The sequence below is a fragment of the Hakea prostrata genome, chromosome 7, assembly GCF_041222555.1.
Source record: "Hakea prostrata isolate BN-2017 chromosome 7, UWA_Hpros_2, whole genome shotgun sequence".
Taxonomy (NCBI): domain Eukaryota; kingdom Viridiplantae; phylum Streptophyta; class Magnoliopsida; order Proteales; family Proteaceae; genus Hakea; species Hakea prostrata.
In genome coordinates this window covers 54,683,849-54,706,132 of record NC_142606.1, presented here as the reverse complement: position 1 = coordinate 54,706,132, position 22,284 = coordinate 54,683,849, and the positions used below count along the sequence as shown (strand labels likewise).

Genomic DNA, 22,284 nt, shown 5'->3' with positions numbered 1-22,284 from the left:
TAAAGGCGGATGTTGACGATTTTGTTGCCAAGTGTGAGACTTGCCAACGTGTGAAAGCCGTCCGACAACCTCCATCCGGATTACTTCAACCCCTTCCTATTCCTAGTTGGAAGTGGGAAGATATCTCCATGGACTTTGTGACTAGCTTGCCTCGGACAAGTAAAGGCAATGACACCGTGTGGGTGATTGTTGATAGGTTGACCAAATCAGCCCATTTCATTCCTATGAAGATCACTCATACTCCGGATAAGCTAGCCAGGCTTTATGTGGATAATGTGGTTCGTCCGCATGGTGTGCCTTTGAGTATTGTTTCGGATCGTGATCCTAGGTTCACCTCAAGGTTTTGGAACAGTTTGCAGTAAGGCCTTGGGAACCCAATTGAACTTGAGTACAGCTCATCATCCACAAGCCCGATGGACAATCCGAGCGGACAATTCAGACATTGGAAGACATGCTCAGATCTTGCGTGGTGGATATGGGTGGTAATTGGGATGAACACCTAGCTTTGGTTGAGTTTGCCTATAACAACAGCTTATCAAGCAACAATAGGCATGGCTCCATTCAAGGCTTTGTATGGTAGTACTTGTAGGACACCTTTGTACCGGATCGAGACAGTGAAAGAAAAGTCTTAGGTCCCGAGATGATTGAAGCTACAAGTGCTATGGTAGATATGATAAGAGAAAGGATTAAGTCTCGCCTACCGAGACAGAAATCTTATGCCGATAAGAGAAGGACCGATTTGGAATTTCAAGTTGGAGAGAAAGTCTTTCTCAAGGTCTCACCAATGAAGGGTGTGATGAGATTCAATGTTAAGGGAAAGCTTAGCCCTCGTTACATTGGACCTTTCGAGATTTTGGAAAAGGTTGGACCTGTTGCGTATCGATTAGCATTACCTCCGTCTCTTGCTGGTGTGCACAATGTGTTCCATATTTCGATGCTCCGAAAATACATAGAGAATCCGGAACACATTTTGCAGCAAGCACCCGAAGGACTTAGTGCCGATTTGACCTATGATGAAGAACCGGCCGAAATCCCGGATAGGAAGGACAAGCAACTGCGGAATCGCGCCATTCCTTTGGTGAAGATTCGGTGGAAGAACCATACCCTCGAAGAAGCTTCTTGGGAGAAGGAAGAAGACATGAAGGAGAAGTTTCCTTACCTCTTTGGAAGCACAGTACGCTTTCAATTTCGGGGACGAAATTTCTTTAAGGGGGGGAGAATGTGAAACCCAGCCCTAACCTTGACCCGGAAACCTTGTTATTTGTAGGTCCGATGACCCGAAGTAAAGTAAGAAGTCAGCTTTGGGCCATCCCAAAGAGAGGACTTGGTGTCCGGCTTTGAATCCATGAAGGTTGATGATGAGGTTCTATTTATGGAAACAGAATCCCGATGATGAAGATCTAATTAGTTGATGGACTTGGAGTGCTCTCTATCTTGGTTTGAAGGCATTTCTACCTACTAGGTAAGTCACTTGACTTGTGTGCAAAACCCCTTTAGGTTTGGATTTGATCCGGGCCTTCAATTCCCCGTTTTGGCCTTGTCGTCGCATTGGTCGACCGATTGGTCGATCGGGCCACGACCAATCCACTCGACCAATGGGTGCCTGTTTTTGGGCAATTAGGTTGATTCTTGCTCTATTTAAGTCTAACCTCGAGTCCACTTCGTATTTGCTGCCTCCAAACCCTCTCGAACGAACCAAAGACCTCTCGCAAGTCATCTCTCTTGCATCCTTGGAGTTTTCTTGGCGGATCTTCGTCGGAACTCTTCTTTTTGCATCAAAAGGTATGTCTACTCTCTCTTCTTCTCCTACATCTTTGTTTTTCTTTCCTTTTTGAGTTGAGACAAGAGAAGAGATGCTGCATCCTCTCGTTGCAAACATCTCTCGAACATGTTCTCATGATCATCCTAAGGATTTAAGGCTAGAACAATGATCTTAACCATGATCATTGCAAGCTTTTGAAGGATTCATGATCAAACCATGATTTAATCTCTCGTTAATTTCCTAATCTGAATTCCGATCTCTTTGGATCTTCTTTCATTGATCATGTTAGTGGTTAATGGTTGTGTTTTCTTTCTATGATCCATAATCCATAGAATTCTAGTTGTTCTCTTCTACCTTACTATGTGTTCTTCATGATGCATGATAGTACATATATGGTAGGTTTTATTTCCTTATTTAGATTTATGCTTCTAAGCCTTATTCTATGAAGACCTATGCATGTTTTCATGTTTTCATTACCGAAAGCAATGATCCATCCTCCTATTGTTCTTGTCCTTGTTTTCTATTTCAAAATTCATCAAGATCCATGTTTGATTTATTTATGGTAACTTTTTGTTTCCTAATTTGGATCTTGATACCTTGATTTGATTAGTGTTTTGAGGTCCCCTATATGCTAGAATACTACCGATGTAGTCTACCCCTTGATTAGTACCCTTTTGAACCACCAAATTCGGATTTCATATCTCAAAACTCGATTTTCTAAGCTATCGTCTCGCATTGGTCGACCGATTGGTCGACCGGACCACTCGACCAATCCACTCGACCAATGAGTACAAAGAACTCCAGAATTGGTCTGCTTTGGATGTTTTGCTATATTTTCTGTTAGGGATCTTTCCTAATATGTTGTATATACTTGTTTAGGACCTTCTTCTCAAGTTTGCCAAGATCTTACTTGATTTCTTAGGATTCTTTGCGAGTTATAAAAGGTAAGGATGGTTATTTCCTTAATTACATAGATAGCATGAATCTAGTTTCTATATTTGAATATCATTAATATGTTTCCTAAATTAGATTCTTACAATGATATACTACTGTTGCATAACTTGATTACAGTAGCATTACTTATTCATATTGAATTGATTCATGTATGATTTACTTACCAATGTTATACAAGTGATTGTAAATATTGATTTCTTTCCATATATGGAGTTACCATATATGTGATGATATGAATTGATGCATGTGTATGCTTACGTATGGTTTGGAAAGGAGAGGTGTCCTTTTGACATTTCTGTCCTTGGACTACTACGGGAATATTATGGGATGTTTCCGGAGATGCCCTCTGGACACCTTCCTAAACCGTTGGATGACATATATAGGATTGTCTAGTAGTGTTTGGCTAGGATGTCCTGTTATGTCGACCCTAATCGGAGGGGTATTGAGACCGAACGACCCGTGGTAGCAATGGGGATTCATGGGCGCTCAAGACCGGTAACCAACCCGTGAGAGGACAGGAATCACATTGTGGGGGCCATTTATTGGTAGGGTTGCATATGGTTAGACTTGGGCTCATGGGCGCTTAAGACCGGTAACCAACCCGTGAGAGGACGTGAGAGCTTCCCGTTTACCATATGTGGATGATCAATAGGGTTGGTGAGTCCGTAGTCCGAGTGGACTATGAGGACTCTAGTGTGAAGGATACCGGAAAGGATCGTCGTGGACGAGGAATGGAAGTATCCGGATCCGACTTGATGTAACCAAGTAGAAGACTTGCATTTGGCTAGGTATTACCCCCGACATGCGCCAAGACTTATACCAAATGGTTGTGAGAGAGTGTGTTGACTTAACCCCCGCCAAGGTTTGTCCCGAGGGATGAAGGACCCATTACCAATCGGTCGCCCGAGATATCTTAAATGGTTGGAGGGAATCCAAGATATCTTAAATGGTTGAGGATGTGAGTGGACTTTCCTAAAGAAGTACGGTGCTATGACTTAAAGCATGTCCGCCAATAGAGACCAAGCATACATAGAGTTAGATTCATTCATTCATTGTTTGTCTCATATCATATTGCATTTATGATTGTTCTCGAATCCTCGCCATTTATGTTATTATGGATTTTAATCGCCTTACCGAGTTTCTTTGAAACTCATTCCTTTATTGTACAATGTTGTTAGACTATCCCGCAGTGACGGAATACTATGACGGTCCCTATGAGGAAGCGCAAGGCGAAGAGACATATCTCCAGGAAGGTGATTGCGGTTACCACAATTACTCGAAGATCCCACGGGTGGTTATGCTCCGTACGATGCTTAGTCCGACCATTGAGTGGAAGCGTCCTTGTGCTATTTATGAGATCTACACCTACAAGGATGTCGTCTACAAAGTGGAGAATAATTTAGTTACCCAATGTACTTGCTACTGGGATTAGCTTTTATTTAGTTTATTCTTTCGAGCTACTTTTCCGCTGGATGTAAAGTGGGATTTTTGCTTCACTTTACTTATCTGTTTGACACTCGATTATATCTATTATTCCGTTTCGTTTACGATTCATTCTTTCTTTATTGAATCATTTTTTCTTCTCCTTTTTTTTTGTTTTTTTGTTTTTTTTTTTTTTTTTTTTTGGGGGGGTGGTCCCCCCCCCCCGCTTTTTGGGCTGTGGGGCCCCCCTCTCGGGTATGCCAGATAGGGTACCGGCTGGGAGGGCGTGACACTCGGGACATTCCATGGCTGGGGGTATAGGTCACCGCTCTCTCACATCACCATTGGTCTAAGTACTGGCGCATGTAAGGGTAAAGCCTAGCCAAATGCAAGTCTTCTACTTAGTTACATCAAGTCAGATCCAGATACGTCCATTCCTCGTCCCTGACGATCCTTTCCAGTATCCTTCACACTATAGTCCTCATAGTCCCTGACTACGGACTCATCAACCCTATTGATCATCCACATATGGTAAACGGGAAGCTCTCACGTCCTCTCACGGGTTGGTTATCGGTCTTAAGCGCCCGTGAGCCCAAGTCTATCCATATGCAACCCTACCAATAAATGGCCCCCACAATGTGATTCCTGTCCTCTCACGGGTTGGTTACCGGTCTTGAGCGCCCATGAATCCCCATTGCTACCACGGGTCATTCGGTCTCAATACCCCTCCGATTAGGGTCTGACATAACGGGACATCCTAGCCAAACACTACTAGACAGTCCTAGATATGTCATCCAACAGTTTAGGAAGGTGTCCATAGGGCATCTCCGGAAACATCCCATAATATTCCCGTAATAGTCCAAGGACAGAAGTGTCAAAAGGACACCTCCCCTTTCAAAACCATACTTAAGCATACACATGCATCAATTCATATCATCACATATATGGTAACTTCATATATGGAAAGAAATCAATAATTACAATCACTTTGTATATAATTGGTAAGTAATTCATACATGAGTCAATTCAATATGAATAAGTAATGCTAGTGTTATCAAGATTATGCAACAGTAATATATCATTGTAAGAATCTAATTAAGGAAACAAATCAATGATATTCAAATATAGAAACTAGATTCATGCTATCTATGTTGTTAAAGAAGTAACCATCCTTACCTTTTATAACTCGCAAAGGAATCCTAAGAAATCAAGTAAGATCTTGGCAAACTTGAGAAGAAGGTCCTAAACAAGTGTATACAACATATTAGGAAAGATCCCTAACAGAAAAGATACCAAAACATCCAACACAGACCAATTCTGGAGTTGCTGTACTCATTGGTCGAGTGGATTGGTCGACTGGTCCAATCGACCAATCAGTCGACCAATGCAGACAGTAGCCTAAAAAAAATAGAGTTTTAAGATATAAAATCCGAATTTGGTGGTTCAAAAGGGTACTAAGCAAGGGGTAAACTACATCAGTAGTATCCTAACATATAGGGGACCTCAAAACACTAATCGAATCAAGCCATCAAGATCCAAATTAGGAAACAAAAAGTTACCATAATTAGATCAACCATGGATCTTGAGGAATTCAAGATAGAAATCAAAGACAAGAACAATAGGAGAATGGATCATTGCTTCAGGTAAGGGTATCATGAAAAGCATACTTAGATCTTCAAGGAAATAGGCTTAAAAGCATAAATCTAAATAAGCAAACAAAACCTACCATATATGTAACTATCATGATTCATGAAGAAAACATGGAATGGTAGAAGAGAAACAACTAGAGATTGATAGATCATGGATCATGAAAAGAAAACACAGCAATTGACTACTAACATGATCAATATAGAAGATCCAAGGAGATCAGAATTCAAATCAGAAGTTAAACAAAGACTAGATCATGGTTTGATCATGATTCCTTCAAAAGCTTGCAATGATCATGGTTAAGATCATTGTTTTAGAAATTAATCCTTAGGATGATCATGAGAGACAAGTCCAGAGATGTTTGCAACAGAGAATGCAGCATCTCCTCTACTGTCTCAACTCAAAAAGGAAAGAAAAACAGAGATGGAGGAGAAGAAGAGAGTGTAGACATACCTTTGATGCAAAAGGAAGAGTTTTGACGAAGATCCGTCAAGAAAATCACCAAGGATGCAAGGGAGATGACTTGCAGAGGTCTTTGGTTCGTTCCAAAGAGTTTGGAGGCAGCAAATACGAAGTAGACTCGAGATTGGACTTAAATAGAGCAAGCAAGACCTAATTGCCAAAGACAACACCCATTGGTCGAGTGGATTGGTCGACTGGTCCAGTCGACCAATGCAGACAGCAATTCCAAAACAGGGAATTGAAGACCCAGATCAAATCCAATCCTAAAGGGGTTTTGCACACATAACAAGTGACTTACCTAATAGGTAGAAATGCCTTCAAACCAAGATAGAGAGCACTCCAAGTCCATCAACTAATCCGATCTTCATCAAGATTCAGTTTCCATAAATAGAACTTCATCTTCAACTCTCATGGATTCAAAGCCAGACACCAAGTCCTCCACTGGGATGGCCCAAAGCTGACTTCTTACTTTATTTCGGGTCACTGAACCTACAAATAACAAGGTTTCCGGGTCAAGGTTAGGGCTGGGTTTTACATTCTCCCCCCCTTAAAGAAATTTCGTCCTCGAAATTGAAAGCGTACCTGTGCTTCCAAAGAGGTAAGGAAACTTCTCCTTCATGTCTTCTTCCTTCTCCCAAGAAGCTTCTTCAGGGGTATGGTTCTTCCACCGAATCTTCACCAAAGGGATGGTGCGATTCCGCAGCTGCTTGTCCTTCCTATCCAAGATTTCGGCCGGTTCTTCATCGTAGGTCAAATCAGCACTAAGTCCTTCAGGTGCTTGCTGCAAAATGTGTTCAGGATTCTCTATGTATTTTCGGAGCATCGAAATATGAAACACATTGTGAACACCAGCAAGAGGCGGAGGTAATGCTAATCGATACGCAACAGGTCCAACCTTTTCCAAAATCTCGAAAGGTCCAATGAAACGAGGGCTAAGCTTTCCCTTAACATTGAATCTCATCACACCCTTCATTGGTGAAACCTTCAGAAAGACTTTCTCTCCAACTTGAAATTCCAAATTGGTCCTTCTCTTATCAGCATAAGATTTCTGTCTTGGCTCAGGCGAGACTTAATCCTTTCTCTTATCATATCTACCATAGCACTCGTAGCTTCAATCATTTCAGGACCTAAAACTTTTCTTTCACCTGTCTCGATCCAAGTACAAAGGTGTCCTACAAGTACTGCCATACAAAGCCTTGAATGGAGCCATGCCTATTGTTGCTTGATAACCTGTTGTTATAGGCAAACTCAACCAAAGCTAGGTGTTCATCCCAATTACCACCCATATCCACCGGACAAGATCTGAGCATGTCTTCCAATGTCTGAATTGTCCGCTCAGATTGTCCATCAGACTGTGGATGATGAGCTGTACTCAAGTTCAATTGGGTTCCCAAGGCCTTTTGCAAACTATTCCAAAACCTTGAGGTGAACCTAGGATCACGATCCGAAACAATACTCAATGGCACACCATGCAGACGAACCACATTATCCACGTAAAGCCTTGCTAGCTTATCCAGAGTATGAGTGATCTTCATGGGAATGAAGTGGGCTGATTTGGTCAACCTATCAACAATCACCCACACAGTGTCATTGCCTTTACTTGTCCGAGGCAAGCTAGTCACAAAGTCCATAGAGATATCCTCCCACTTCCAACTAGGAATAGGAAGAGGTTGAAGTAATCCAGATGGGGGTTGTCGAACGGCTTTCACACGTTGGCAAGTCTCACACTTGGCAACAAAATCATCAACATCAGCCTTGCGACCAATCCACCAAAAATGTTCCTTCAAGTCCTTGTACATCTTGGTGCTTCCCGGTGTATAGCAAAGACCGACCGGTGTGCTTCCTTCAATATTTCTTTCTTAACTTCTTCGTTTGCGTGCACGCACGTCTTCCTCTAAATAATAAAGCACCATCCATGGATATACCAAAGTCGGGGTCCGACTCAGGATTCGAAGAAATCTTCTCAACTTTGATCAAAAGCTCTTGATCAGAACCCTGCAGAGCAACAATCTTATCTCTAAGACCAGATCTTGCTATCATGGCAGAAAGAATAAAATCAGAATTCTCAGGGACAATTTCCAAATCAAAACTCTCCATAGAAGACCACAATGGTAAACTCAAAGCATTCAAATCCAAAGTCTTCTTCTGGTTCTTCCTACTAAGAGCATCAGCAACAACGTTTGCTTTCCCAGGGTGATACTGAATATCACAATCATAATCGGAGACTAGTTCCAACCATCTCCTTTGTCTCATGTTCAACTCCTTTTGGGTGAAGAAGTATTTCAAACTCTTATGATCCGTGAAAATGGCAATCTTCTCACCGTAGAGGTAATGTCTCCAAATCTTCAGAGCAAAGACAACAGCGGCAAGTTCTAGATCGTGAGTGGGGTAATTCTGCTCATAATCTTTCAATTGCCGAGAAGCATAGGCTACAACCTTGCCATGTTGCATCAGTACGCAACCCAATCCAATCTTTGACGCATCGGTATAAACTGTCATACCACCGGAACTATCGGTATAGTCAAAACCGGGGCACTTGTCAATCTATCTTTCAACTCTTGGAAATTCTTCTCACAAAGCGTCGGACCAAACAAACTTTTCTTCTTTCCTGGTCAACTTAGTCATAAGAGCAGCCAACCGAGAAAAATTCTCAATAAACCTTCTGTAGTAACCCGCCAATCCAAGAAAACTTCTTATTTCCGTAACCGACTTCGGCCTTTCCCAATCAGCCACAGCTTGAACCTTTTCAGGATCGACACGAATACCTTCGGCTGAAACCACATGACCAAGGAATACTACTCTCTTAAGCCAGAAATCACACTTGCTAAACTTAGCGAACAACTTCTTTTCTCGCAACCTTTGCAAAGTGAAACTTCGATGACTCGCATGCTCTTCTTCGCTCTTCGAATAGATCAAGATGTCATCAATGAAAACAATCACAAACTTATCAAGCACATCATGAAATACTCGGTTCATGAGGTCCATGAACACCGCAGGAGCATTGGTCAATCCGAAGGGCATGACTCTAAACTCGTAGTGACCATACCGCGTTCGGAAAGCTGTCTTGAAGATATCACTAGACTTCACTTTTAATTGGTTATATCCGGATCTTAAGTCAATCTTTGAGAACACAACTGCACCCTTCAACTGATCGAAGAGATCATCAATTCTGGGCAGCGGGTATCTATTCTTGATAGTCAGCTTATTCAACTCACGGTAGTCGATGCACAAGCGCATACTACCGTCTTTCTTCTTGACAAACAAGACCGGAGCTCCCCAAGGTGACACACTAGGCTGTACGAAACCTCTATCAATGAGCTCATTCAACTGATTTTGCAACTCTTTCAACTCAGTAGGAGCCATCCTATACGGAGCTTTAGATACCGGAGCGGCACCAGGGACGAGATCAATAGAAAACTCGACATCCCTGTCTGGAGGCACTCCCGATAGATCATCAGGGAAGACATCAACAAAGTCACAGACAACCATGACTTCATCGACTCTTTTCTCCACTTTACCCTTGCCTTCAGATGAAGCATCATCCACTAGGGCATAGACTTGCATCAAGTGCGGACAAGCACCTTCTTACAAACCCTTCTCTTTTCCCCCTGAAATTCTAAGACCGGACTTCCACAAATATGGAACTGAATCTTCTTTGAGGAACAAAGGAACACAGCTTTGTGGGCTGTTAACCAATCAATTCCCAAAATAATATCGAAGTCCTTCATATCAAGAATTACAAAATTGGCTTCCAAGTTCTTCTCACCAATCAACACAGGACATTTAGATAACCCCTTATCTAGTTTCACAACAGACCAGTAGGTGTACTAATCAATAAACAACTCTTCTCGGGATTAGGTTAGTCTTCTTGATGAATGCGAGATGACATGAACGAATGAGAGGCACCCGTATCAAATAAGACAAATGCAGAAATAGAAGCAACTAACAATGTACCCGTAATCACTTCATGGCTTGGATCCTGCTCAAGACCGGAAATACCGAAAACTCTACCAGGAGGGAGGAGCAGGAGCACTCTTCACCACTGGAGCAAAGCTGCTTTGGACAAAGCCGCTTCGGACAGCACGAGCGAAATGACCAGCTTGCTTGCGTAGAAGCAAACAGATTGCCGGGTCCAACAGGGTGGCTGCAACAGAGGGCTTCTGAACAAAAGGCCTAGTACTTGCACTTGCTGGTGGTCGGTTTCTGCCATACTGTCTAAACTGGCCGGGCTGCTGAAAACCCGAGTTCTGACCTACACTCTTAGGCTGAAAGGTAGGAGTGGGGTAGGGTGTAGGTCTCACAAAACGCCGATCATTACGATCCACCAAACCAGAGTTCCTTGGCTGCCAGGGCTTTTGCACACGTGCACTTTCCTTCTCTGTTTCTTCCAATTTCTTCGAGTTCTGCACCACTTGAGCATAGCTCACTATAGGCTGGACTGTGAGGTAAGCTTTAATGGCAGGGCGCAGTCCTTTGAAGAACTTCTTCGCTTTGGCGAGGTCAACCTTCAGAGAATCTGGAGCAAAGAAATGAAGCTCCTCGAACTTCCGTTGGTACTCCAACACGAGACAGAGATCCTTGTGTAAGAACCATGAACTCAGCTTCCTTCGCATCCTTCACCGCCTCGGGGAAATAATTCATACAAAAAGCCTCTTTGAACAACTCCCAAGTTACAACTCTTGCATGCAAACCTTCCAAAACAGGCCGAGTGGAGATCCACCATGCATCAACTTCTTGTTGTAACTTCTGTTCAGCAAACAGAATCTTCTGAGCTTCCGAGCATTGCAGATGTCGGAAAGCCTTCTCCAACTCACGAAGCCACTTGTTAGGAAAAAAGGGGTCCTTGGTAACTCCAGTGAAAGTGGGTACTTGCATCTTCAGAAAACTCTCCATCAAGCGAGTATGAGGAGTTCCAGCTAAACCTCCCGCATTCAGGACTGCGGCATGAGGATTCACATTAGCACCAGCTCGAGTCTCATTATGCAGAGTCATGAAACCCACCAACATCTGGTTGAACCGAGCTGCTTGTGCTCGCATCATATTGCCCATAATATTGGCAATATCTCGGAAACTTCCAACATTCGGGGCACCAGGTATCTCATGGGTACCCTGATCAACATTAGGTATCTCACCACCTCCATGAGGTATTTCACCACCTCCTTGAGGTATTTCACCACCTCCTTGACCACTGGATTCACCACGCCCACTTCTCAGAGTAACCATTTTGCAAAACTGTGAACATCAAAATACCGAATTTCGAAGCTTCAACATAAACCAGAAGTCCAAATGATTTGAAAACTTAAATCATGCTCAAATAAATCCATATAGTCATCAAACAATAATCCATAAGGCAAAAATCACATTTTCCAAAAATTCAACAGCAAATGAGGTCTCTGTGACCATTGGTCGAGTGATTGGTCGACTGACCCAGTCGACCAATGAGTCGACCAATGTAGACAGAATGCGAAAATTCGCATTATAAGCCTCATTTCCACATTCCCTCTTCATTCTATCTTCTTTCAAAGGTGAGAGAGCTCTAGGGAAAGTCTCCAAAGGTTCTCACAAGTGTTCTTGAGGTGTTTTGGTGCTTCAACAACAACACAACAACACACAATCATCACAAACAAGGTAAATCTCTCATTCCTTCTTCCATTTTCATCTTCTCATGCTTGCATTTCAATCAAAACCATGCTTTGCTTGTATCCAATGCTAGAAATCATGCTTAGGAATGCTTAGAAACATATTCCCTAGGTTTTAAACACAATGCCATGCATAGACAACAAGTTCTAACATATTGGTGTTCATCTCGCAACGTTTTCATACCGAAATCGTTATCTTTAGAAAAATTTCGTTTTCTCTCAAACCGCTTGAAATTTTCACACGAGATCAAATGCTACATGCTCAAGATGATATTGTAGATAGGTCCATAAAATTTGATTAAACCAATTTCAACTTTTCAGAAATCCAATTTTGACCTAAATTGCAAAATCCCCAAATTTCCTTCTTGCTGAATTTTTCGCTTTAATCCAAATTTTCGATCGATTTTCTTCAAACAAACTTCATAGACATGAAATTCCAAGTATTGCACACATGCTAGTATGTTCAAATCAAATTTCCCCCAAATTTGAAATTTTCCGAAAAATTACAAAAATACCCTTTTGGCTCAAATCTTAAGGTAGCACTAACTGGAATTGTCTCTTGTCTCTTTCACAGATACACACTATGCAGAGGGGAGGGTGAGGACGAGGTAGAGGTCGTGGTCGCATTGTAGGGGCACTTAGGGGCAGAGGTCAGGTTCCTTCAGAGCCTAGACAGGAGGTTCGGAGACCAGACATGTTCGACACCCCTTAGGCCGAGTTCCTGTACGAGGCCTACTTCAGTTACTGTAACATCGAGATGGGACGTCTACTTCACCTACGCCAGCTCGAGTCTTTAGGATTCGGCAGAGATTCGACACGTTGCGGTGGACTCATCTCTTCACCGAGGATCCGCCGGTATACCCGGGAGCTAGTGAGGTTGTTCTTCAAAGCAACCTTACCTACACAGAGGAGGCTCGAGGTCAAGGACATCCACTTAGACTTGTCCTAAGGAGCAGGGGTCTTCCGGACTCGGATTCGCTTTTCCACCCGAGCACCGGGCTGAGATCTTGCAGGGTTCCTTACTATCCACAACAGGTGTGTGTGGATACCGCAGAGCAGATCCGGACAGCCATCCGATGCCGTAAGAGCTTCGCGAGATATGCTCTACGCTATGGGATAGTCGTCGATGCTTCACTCCGTGGACCAGCGGACGGATGACGGATTCTGCACGGATTATCGGTCGCATAGTCGGCTTAAACATTATGCCGAAGGCCGGACATCACCATTGGGTCACGGTGATGGAGGCCTTAGTCATCTACCGCATCTACATGGGCTTCGAGATCGATCTCTCCTACATCATTCAAGCAGGTCATGCTGGACTTGATTCTCGCGGCCTAGCATGCGGAACCTTTGCTATGGGAGGCTACCGACCTTGATCTTCGGGCATTTCGGGGTGAGTTTCGAGGATACACCAAAGGGACGCCGGTTCACGGGGATACTCTATCGGGACTCGGACCATTCGCCGATGAGACTACAGCAGATCGAGAGATCTCCTGGTCCGGAGGGTGAGGATGATGAGGAGTCGGAGGATGAGGATCAGGAGTCGGAGGATGGAGGAGAGGATATCGGTCCCGATAGTGATGATCAGGCCGGAGATGATACGAGATATGCACGAGGCTGAGCCGTGCATCATGAGTTTCCTTCATCACACTTCGAGGCGGGTGGCCCTTCACATGCGGTTCCAGAGACTTCGGATCTTGGGGCACAGATGAGATCGATGACTTCCATGCTAGAGAGGATGGAGGTCGGACAGAGCAGATGTACGAGAGGATGGAGTCACGACAGATAGGATAGAGCATCGGGTGACTCAGCTAGCGGAGGAGTTCGGAGCATACGAGAGATCGAGAAGATCACCTAGATAGACTGCACCCTAGGATTTTCATTTATGCCTTTCAGATGTAATCGTTGTAAAAGCTTTTGAAATTAATGAAGTTCATTTTTTTTCACTTAATTATTGTATATTATGCACCTTTCTTTTCTTTGCATTAGTGACATTTGTTTAAGTATAATTATGGTATGTTATTCGAAATGTTCTCATTATGCTTCATAGGTTAAGTTTCTAATCCAAGTGTTCTATTATTCACTTCTAAGAGTAGAAGAGTCATTTCAGATCAATGACTCGGGAATGTTAAGTTATTGTCTTTTGTGGTTAGGATTTCCTCGAACCTTGGGCTCGATACCAATCATGTCACATCCTCCCAGCCGGTACCCTATCTGGCATACCCGAGAGTGTGATCCACAGCCCGAAGATCAGGTATCGAGTAATCAACCTCCCACATAAACAATAACATAATCATGAACAATAATAATAAAAGTGCGGAAGATAAACCATAGATCCAAATAAGGAAAGAATGAATCATATATAAATCAGAGTACTAGATATAATCAGAGTGTCAAAAACAGATAAGTAAAGTGAGGCAAAATCCCACTCTACAACCAGCGGAAAAGTAGTTCTAAAAGAGAATAAGCAAGACAAAATCTAATCCCAAGTAGCAAGTACAATGGGTAACTAAATTGTTCTCCACTTTATAGACAACATCCCTATAAGTATAAATCTCATAAACGGCACAAGGGCGCTTCCACTCAATGGTCGGACTAAGCATCGTACGGAGCATAACCACACGCGGGATCTTCAGTGTAATTGTTGTAACCGCAATCACCTTCCCCGGAGATATGCCTCTTCTCCTTGCGCTTCTTCATAGGGGCCGTCATAATATTCAAGACTGCAGAATAGTCTAACAAACATTGTACAATAAAGGAATGAGTTTCAAAGAAACTCAAGTAAGGCAGTTAAATCCATAATAACATAAATGGCAGGATTTCAGAACAAACATAAATGCAATATGGTATGAGACAAGCAATGAATGAATGAATCTAACTCTATATATGCTGGTCTCTATTGGCAGACATGCTTTAAGTCATAGCACCGTACTTCTTTAGGAAGGTCTCAATCACTCATCATCAGTTGGTAATGGGTCCGGCATCCCTCGGGACATTCCATGGCTGGGGGTATAGGTCACCGCTCTCTCACATCACCATTGGTCTAAGTACTGGCGCATGTCAGGGTAAAGCCTAGCCAAATGCAAGTCTTCTACTTAGTTACATCAAGTCAGATCCAGATACGTCCATTCCTCGTCCCTGACGATCCTTTCCGGTATCCTTCACACTAGAGTCCTCATAGTCCCTGACTACGGACTCATCAACCCTATTGATCATCCACATATGGTAAACGGGAAGCTCTCACGTCCTCTCACGGGTTGGTTACCGGTCTTAAGCGCCCGTGAGCCCAAGTCTATCCATATGCAACCCTACCAATAAATGGCCCCCACAATGTGATTCCTGTCCTCTCACGGGTTGGTTACCGGTCTTGAGCGCCCATGAATCCCCATTGCTACCACGGGTCATTCGGTCTCAATACCCCTCCGATTAGGGTCTGACATAATGGGACATCCTAGCCAAACACTACTAGACAGTCCTAGATAGTCATCCAACAGTTTAGGAAGGTGTCCATAGGGCATCTCCGGAAACATCCCATAATATTCCCGTAGTAGTCCAAGGACAGAAGTGTCAAAAGGACACCTCCCCTTTCCAAACCATACTTAAGCATGCACATGCATCAATTCATATCATCACATATATGGTAACTTCATATATGGAAAGAAATCAATAATTACAATCACTTTGTATATAATTGGTAAGTAATTCATACATGAGTCAATTCAATATGAATAAGTAATGCTAGTGTTATCAAGATTATGCAACAGTAATATATCATTGTAAGAATCTAATTAAGGAAACAAATCAATGATATTCAAATATAGAAACTAGATTCATGCTATCTATGTTGTTAAAGAAGTAACCATCCTTACCTTTTATAACTCGCAAAGGAATCCTAAGAAATCAAGTAAGATCTTGGCAAACTTGAGAAGAAGGTCCTAAACAAGTGTATACAACATATTAGGAAAGATCCCTAACAGAAAAGATACCAAAACATCCAACACAGACCAATTCTGGAGTTGCTGTACTCATTGGTCGAGTGGATTGGTCGACTGGTCCAGTCGACCAATCAGTCGACCAATGCAGACAGTAGCCTAAAAAAAACAGAGTTTTAAGATATAAAATCCGAATTTGGTGGTTCAAAAGGGTACTAAGCAAGGGGTAAACTACATCAGTAGTATCCTAACATATAGGGGACCTCAAAACACTAATCGAATCAAGCCATCAAGATCCAAATTAGGAAACAAAAAGTTACCATAATTAGATCAACCATGGATCTTGAGGAATTCAAGATAGAAATCAAAGACAAGAACAATAGGAGAATGGATCATTGCTTCAGGTAAGGGTATCATGAAAAGCATACTTAGATCTTCAAGGAAATAGGCTTAAAAGCATAAATCTAAATAAGGAAACAAAACCTACCATATATATAACTATCATGATTCATGAAGAAAACATGATATGGTAGAAGAGAAACAACTAAAGATTGATAGATCATGGATCATGAAAAGAAAACACATCAATTGACTACTAACATGATCAATATAGAAGATCCAAGGAGATCAAAATTCAAATCAGAAGTTAAACAAAGACTAGATCATGGTTTGATCATGATTCCTTCAAAAGCTTGCAATGATCATGGTTAAGATCATTGTTTTAGAAATTAATCCTTAGGATGATCATGAGAGACAAGTCCAGAGATGTTTGCAACAGAGAATGCAGCATCTCCTCTACTGTATCAACTCAAAAAGGAAAGAAAAACAGAGATGGAGGAGAAGAAGAGAGTGTAGACATACCTTTGATGCAAAAGGAAGAGTTTTGACGAAGATCCGTCAAGAAAATCACCAAGGATGCAAGGGAGATGACTTGCAGAGGTCTTTGGTTCGTTCCAAAGAGTTTGGAGGCAGCAAATACGAAGTAGACTCGAGATTGGACTTAAATAGAGCAAGCAAGACCTAATTGCCAAAGACAGCACCCATTGGTCGAGTGGATTGGTCGACTGGTCCAGTCGACCAATGCAGACAGCAATTCCAAAATAGAGAATTGAAGACCCAGATCAAATCCAATCCTAAAGAGGTTTTGCACACATAACAAGTGACTTACCTAATAGGTAGAAATGCCTTCAAACCAAGATAGAGAGCACTCCAAGTCCATCAACTAATCCGATCTTCATCAAGATTCAGTTTCCATAAATAGAACTTCATCTTCAACTCTCATGGATTCAAAGCCAGACACCAAGTCCTCCACTGGGATGGCCCAAAGCTGACTTCTTACTTTACTTCGGGTCACTGGACCTACAAATAACAAGGTTTCCGGGTCAAGGTTAGGGCTGGGTTTTACAATTTTGATATACCGGTGTTTATGACACAACCTCCTGGGTTTGTTGATATCTCATGTCCCGATGATGTTTGTCATCTTCATCGTTCTTTGTATGGCTCTAAGCAAGAACCTCGTGCATGGTTTGATCGTTTCAATGGTTTTTTGTTGGATTATGGTTTTGTCTCTACTCCCTCAGATAGCTCCCTTTTCATTTATTGCGCTCATGGGAAGGTTCTTGTGTTACTTTTGTATGTTGATGACATCGTCTTAACTAGGAATGATTCAGCATTTGTGATGCGGTTTATCGATACTCTTCGGACTCCATTTGCTATGAAGGATTTCGGTCCTCTACATTTTTTCTTGGGCATTGAGGTTTCTTCTACGACTTTTGGTATGTTTTTGTCCCAGAAGAAGTATGCTTCTGATTTGCTATGTCGTGCTCATTTAGAGGATGTCAAACCTACGAGTACTCCTATGGTTGCTTAGTCTGTTACTCTCTCCTTTGCTCCATTTGCTGACATCACTCTCTATTGCAGTTTGGTTGGTGGCCTTCAATACTTGACCATGAGTCGTCCTAAATTAGCCTATGATGTTAATACAGTTTGTCAAACGATGCATGCTCCTACCTTGGGTGATTGGATTTGCATTAAATGTATTCTATGTTATGTGAAAGGTACCTTGGATCATGGCCTCAATATTCATCGTGAGAGTTCTTTTCAGCTATATGGATTTTCTGAACTCGACGCTCTACTACGGGCTATTGCACCTTTCTTGGCGCAATTGCATCTCTTGGTGTGCTAAGAAGCAACCCACTGTTTCTCGTTCTAGTACCGAGGCCAAGTATCGCGCCATGGCTTCTACAATGGCTGAGTTAACTTGGCCCTGTTTTCTTTTGCAGGATATTAGTATTCCACAGCGGCGGCCTACTCTTTTGTTTTGTGATAATCTCAGTGCCTTGCATATGACAGTCAATCTTCTTTCATGCCCGTACCAAGCACATTAAAATTGGATTATCATTTTGTGCAGGAGAAGGTGGCCCTTGGACATTTGATTGCCCAGTTTGTTTCCTCTTCTTATGATACAATTGGTTCGTCGAGAGTTTTCTATTTTATGTTCCAAACTTGGCCTTTTGGCTCGGCCACATTTGAGGGGGGATGAAAGGGTATAAGTGTCTTTCATCTTATATATAGGATTATTATAAGTAGTCTCATTTGTATGTAACTGATTTCATTATCGAGAATACATATTTTCAGATCTCATTCTCTCTCACTCTAAACCTTGCTTGTAATCATTGCATAAATTATCTTAAAACATCTCTTCCACATTGGCTATGAAATGAAGCTACAAGTTATAGCATCCAAATGCACAGATATTATTATTAATAGTTCAGAAGAGAATAATAGGGTGAAACTAGTGCCTAATTAAAGGCTTTCGAACAAGCAGAGTTTGAGGGGGCAATATTCCTACGGAGTCTTACACAAGCAATTTTTTACTGAGAGGCTATTTCAATGCCTTGACCTCAAGGTACAATTGTGGTCTACCAACCATTACGCCAAGACCTACCCCTCAGAAGAGAACCATGGCCTTAGATTTTTAAGTTATTGTAATAAAGGTATGACATTTTCCCATCTAATTTGGAAGTCATCTCATGAGCAGAAAGTCCACTGTATTGATTTTCATATGTTGCAATACAAAGATCAATAATCTTCTTTGACATCTGATCATCTTGATTGAAGGATTGTCCCACAAATTCATCAATAGGCATCCACTGAAGAGACAATTTTAAGAGAAATTAACAAAATATTAGAAGAAAATAAACATAAAATGTAGGCCTTGATTACCTTTGCTTCTTCAATCTCGTTTTCATCGATACTGATCTCTGATGACAAAGGCTTAAGCATACAGATGAAGAGCAAATCTGATTTCTCAAAAGCTAGAAGGTGTGCATGCCTGAAATTAGAAATGAAAATGGTAATTAAGTCCAACATCTTCCACCATGAAGAAAATATTAGTTTTGTGATTTAAATAGGAGCAAATTAGTCTGCTGCAATTGAATCACAGAATATAAAGTCATTAGTTTCTGGGCATTCTTGATTTTATTTAATGAAAGGAAAAGATTGACATGATCTGAAATCTGGAATGTAAAGATTGTTATTACCTGAAAGCAATCATCTCCATGAAGGTTGTATCTATCTGTAGAAGAATCATCATAGAAAGAGGTCCATTAGTCAAACGCTAAATGAACATTAATTATGAGGCAAGTTCTTCATTTTTTGTACTTACAACCATTAGGCAAGGTTCGACATTTTGCCGACATGTTAACAACTTTTGGCAGGGTGTTGATGAAAATTCAACCCTGGTCTCGGGGGGTATTTACGGTCATTTTGGCTTGAATGTTGTTGTGTAGCATATGTTAAGACCAATAAACACACTGGGAGCATTATTTTGGCCTAAAACATCAGTTAATCTAAATTTTTTGATTGGCACATGTCCGGCTATATGCGGGCAAAATTGGAAGTTTGAAAAACTCATATAAACTAATGCAAATATGCAAAGAGAACACAAATATACAACTAGCGAAGAGAAGTACTAAAGTCTACAATTCATTACAATTATGTTGAGTATGGTTCATGCTTCACATTTTGTTGCCGACGAATGCGGGGTCCGGGGAGGCCGCCCCGGCGGGGTGTGGGGGCAGTGCCCCCAGAGCTTGTAGATGTCCTACGTCACTTTGGCAAAAATCGAATAAAAATCAGTGAAAAATCGAATGAAATTTTGTTAAATATGGTGAATTTGGTTATATATCGTCGAAAAATCGACTTTTCATGATAGATTGCTGATTTTTTACAATATATGGGTGATTTTTTTAATAAGTCATTTCGCTAGGGTGTCACCCCCTAGCGTCATGGCGATTGACACCCTAGCGACATGGCGATATATCGCCAACACATTGAACCTTACCATTAGGCAATCACTAAGATAAAGAGATTGAAGCAAGTTAAGATTCTTCTTACACCAGTTTCTTCTTTCACTTCCCTTACAGCTCCGGCAAATATTTCTTCAGACTGGGAAGAACACAAAAGTCACACCTAGAATCACATTTGTCTTGAATCATTTGCAAACAATGTTCAAATGCTCTTAGATAACTATGAGAAAACTTTTAATATCTGGGATTCATGCATGGTGATAGTTGAGTACCTTATTGATAAATCCTGTTGGTAACTTCCATATACCAGAGCATCTACAAGGACATTTCTTTTCTTTCACTACAAGCACCTGTTTGACAGCAAATTTGACAAAGTGGTTAAGAAGGATGTTTGATTCATTAAATCATGAATTAGTTGAATATAATAGTAAGGCGATGCGAAACATTTCTTTTAGACCATACCTCTCCTTTTTCATTCATCACAAATCCACCAACACCTATCAGATGCGAAGGACTCGCAGGCAGCATGCAAAGGTCATTTGGAATCCAATGTGTTAACATTACGTAGCCAGGCTCTGCATGATGATAGCTGAAACCTTCCTGAAAGCATAAGCATGAGAGGGTACAATTTAAGCATAATAATTGTGAAAATTTCATTAGAACACAAAATAGTAAGAACCATTTTGTATTTTTATGTTCAAGTAGTTATGCAGATGTAGAGGAAATCTGGGATCTGCTCAAACTTGAAAAGCATTGTGATTATAGGTTCACAGGTCACATGTAGGGCTAACTCAGAATTTAAATCTTCTGCGATTCAGTACTTCTTCTCCAAGGTTCCCCTATAGCAGGATTAGTTCGGTTTATGGGTAGAAGACTTTAACGATTTTTGTGTATCATAAACACTTAACATGTTCAGCTCTACATCAGTTAAGGGGTGGCCTTTGTTCACTACCTGAGGATGATGGCACTTGAGAAATGGCACCAAGACTGAAACATTGTTATCTTGAGTTTTGTTACATTTTCACATGTATGTATGGGAGAAGAACAGCAAGATAAAAAGATAGGCATTTCATCTAAAATCAATCAGCAATGAACAACTCCTACCTTGATGGCTATTGGAACAAGGTCAGCTTGTTCATCTAGTATCTTTAGCCATACTCCCTTCTTACCCTGCAATATGTATTGATGTGTTGAGCAACGGTGGTAAGAGTAACAAGAATATATTTTGAGTTGGGAAAAGAAACAAATATGTGGATGATTTAATGTGTGTATATTTTAATCTACATATCTTCCTTGAACGTCTCTGTTTAACTGATTTGATGGTGATGTAAAAGGATGATCATTTAGGTAACATAATGCAAGAAGCCCAGAACCTTTAACTTCCAGTTGGAGAGTGAAGCACAAAGCATAAAAGCAAATGCATTTCCACTGGGAGGTAAGCAACCGGGATTGATGATAACCCCATCATAGTCATCGTCATAGGCATCAAGCAAGTCAAGTTTCATGGTTGGTGATTGAACATCTGAGGAGAGAACTTGAACTGCCTGTTTCTTGAACACATTCTTGCTGACTTGTAACAGTGAATTCCCACTACCATCATTAGATGAGTTGAGTTTAAGCTTCGGCATTGCTGAATGATGTACCTTGCATGGAAAACCTGGATAAATAATGAAAATGTAGTATTACTTTTGAGAGGATATTTGTGTCTATGGCAGTAGTATGCATCGTGGGTAGAGGACTATGCTCCCCTCACACTCCACCACATATTTAGGAAGACACCCCGTTTCTTGTCTATCTTGTCAGTGTTCAGGGGTGGGGGCCCCGCCTAAATACACACAAAAAGCGGAGGGCCGCGTTCAACTTCCCCCCCCCCCCCCCAAAAAAACCAAACCAGGAGGAGAGAAAACAGGGTATTTGTAAGTGAGAGTGGGGGCGACAATAAAACAAACCAAAGCACCCCGGCGTGGGCTGTGGTCTATCTTAAAAAAAATGTTTTATTTTTTTATTAAGAGGGGATGGCGGTTACTTTTGCCCCGGAGGCCCCCCCCCCCCACCCCCCCGTTTTCTGTTTTTGTGGGTAGTTGTGTTGGATTTTGTTTTAAAAAATATATAATATAATATAATATACTATTTAGATAAGTTTCAAAATCATTAAA

The 22,284-nt window shown here is 41.6% G+C and overlaps 2 protein-coding genes across 2 annotated transcripts; one reads left to right on the top strand and one right to left on the bottom strand.

The window, feature by feature from the left end:
* The first annotated feature begins 640 nt into the window (after positions 1–640).
* On the top strand, positions 641–17,688 carry LOC149011400 (uncharacterized). The gene is made up of 2 exons (XM_089162649.1): positions 641–1,174; positions 17,326–17,688. Exons 1-2 carry the CDS (start codon positions 641–643, stop codon positions 17,686–17,688), a joined length of 897 nt encoding a protein of 298 aa, XP_089018775.1.
* Positions 17,689–18,633: 945 nt separating this feature from the next.
* LOC149011399 (nudix hydrolase 8-like) lies at positions 18,634–21,798 on the bottom strand. The gene is made up of 8 exons (XM_089162296.1): positions 21,502–21,798; positions 21,233–21,298; positions 20,591–20,728; positions 20,401–20,478; positions 20,217–20,267; positions 19,361–19,395; positions 19,044–19,152; positions 18,634–18,970 (listed from the first exon to the last, which is right to left on the bottom strand). The coding sequence occupies exons 1-8, from the start codon at positions 21,754–21,756 to the stop codon at positions 18,788–18,790; spliced, it is 915 nt and encodes a 304-aa protein (XP_089018422.1). The 5' UTR covers positions 21,757–21,798; the 3' UTR covers positions 18,634–18,787.
* Between the last annotated feature and the right edge of the window lie 486 nt (positions 21,799–22,284).

Excerpts from the sequence above, each read along its gene's own strand:
- LOC149011400 (XM_089162649.1), top strand. The coding sequence starts at position 641 with ATGATTGAAGCTACAAGTGCTATGGTAGATATGATAAGAGAAAGGATT. Across the intron at positions 1,175-17,325 it reads CTTACCTCTTTGGAAGCACA|CAAGAACCTCGTGCATGGTT; the intron begins GTACGCTTTCAA and ends TATGGCTCTAAG.
- LOC149011399 (XM_089162296.1), bottom strand. The coding sequence starts at position 21,756 with ATGCCGAAGCTTAAACTCAACTCATCTAATGATGGTAGTGGGAATTCA. Across the intron at positions 20,268-20,400 it reads CAACAGGATTTATCAATAAG|TCTGAAGAAATATTTGCCGG; the intron begins GTACTCAACTAT and ends TGTTCTTCCCAG. Across the intron at positions 19,396-20,216 it reads AAGTGAAAGAAGAAACTGGT|ATAGATACAACCTTCATGGA; the intron begins GTAAGAAGAATC and ends ATTCTTCTACAG.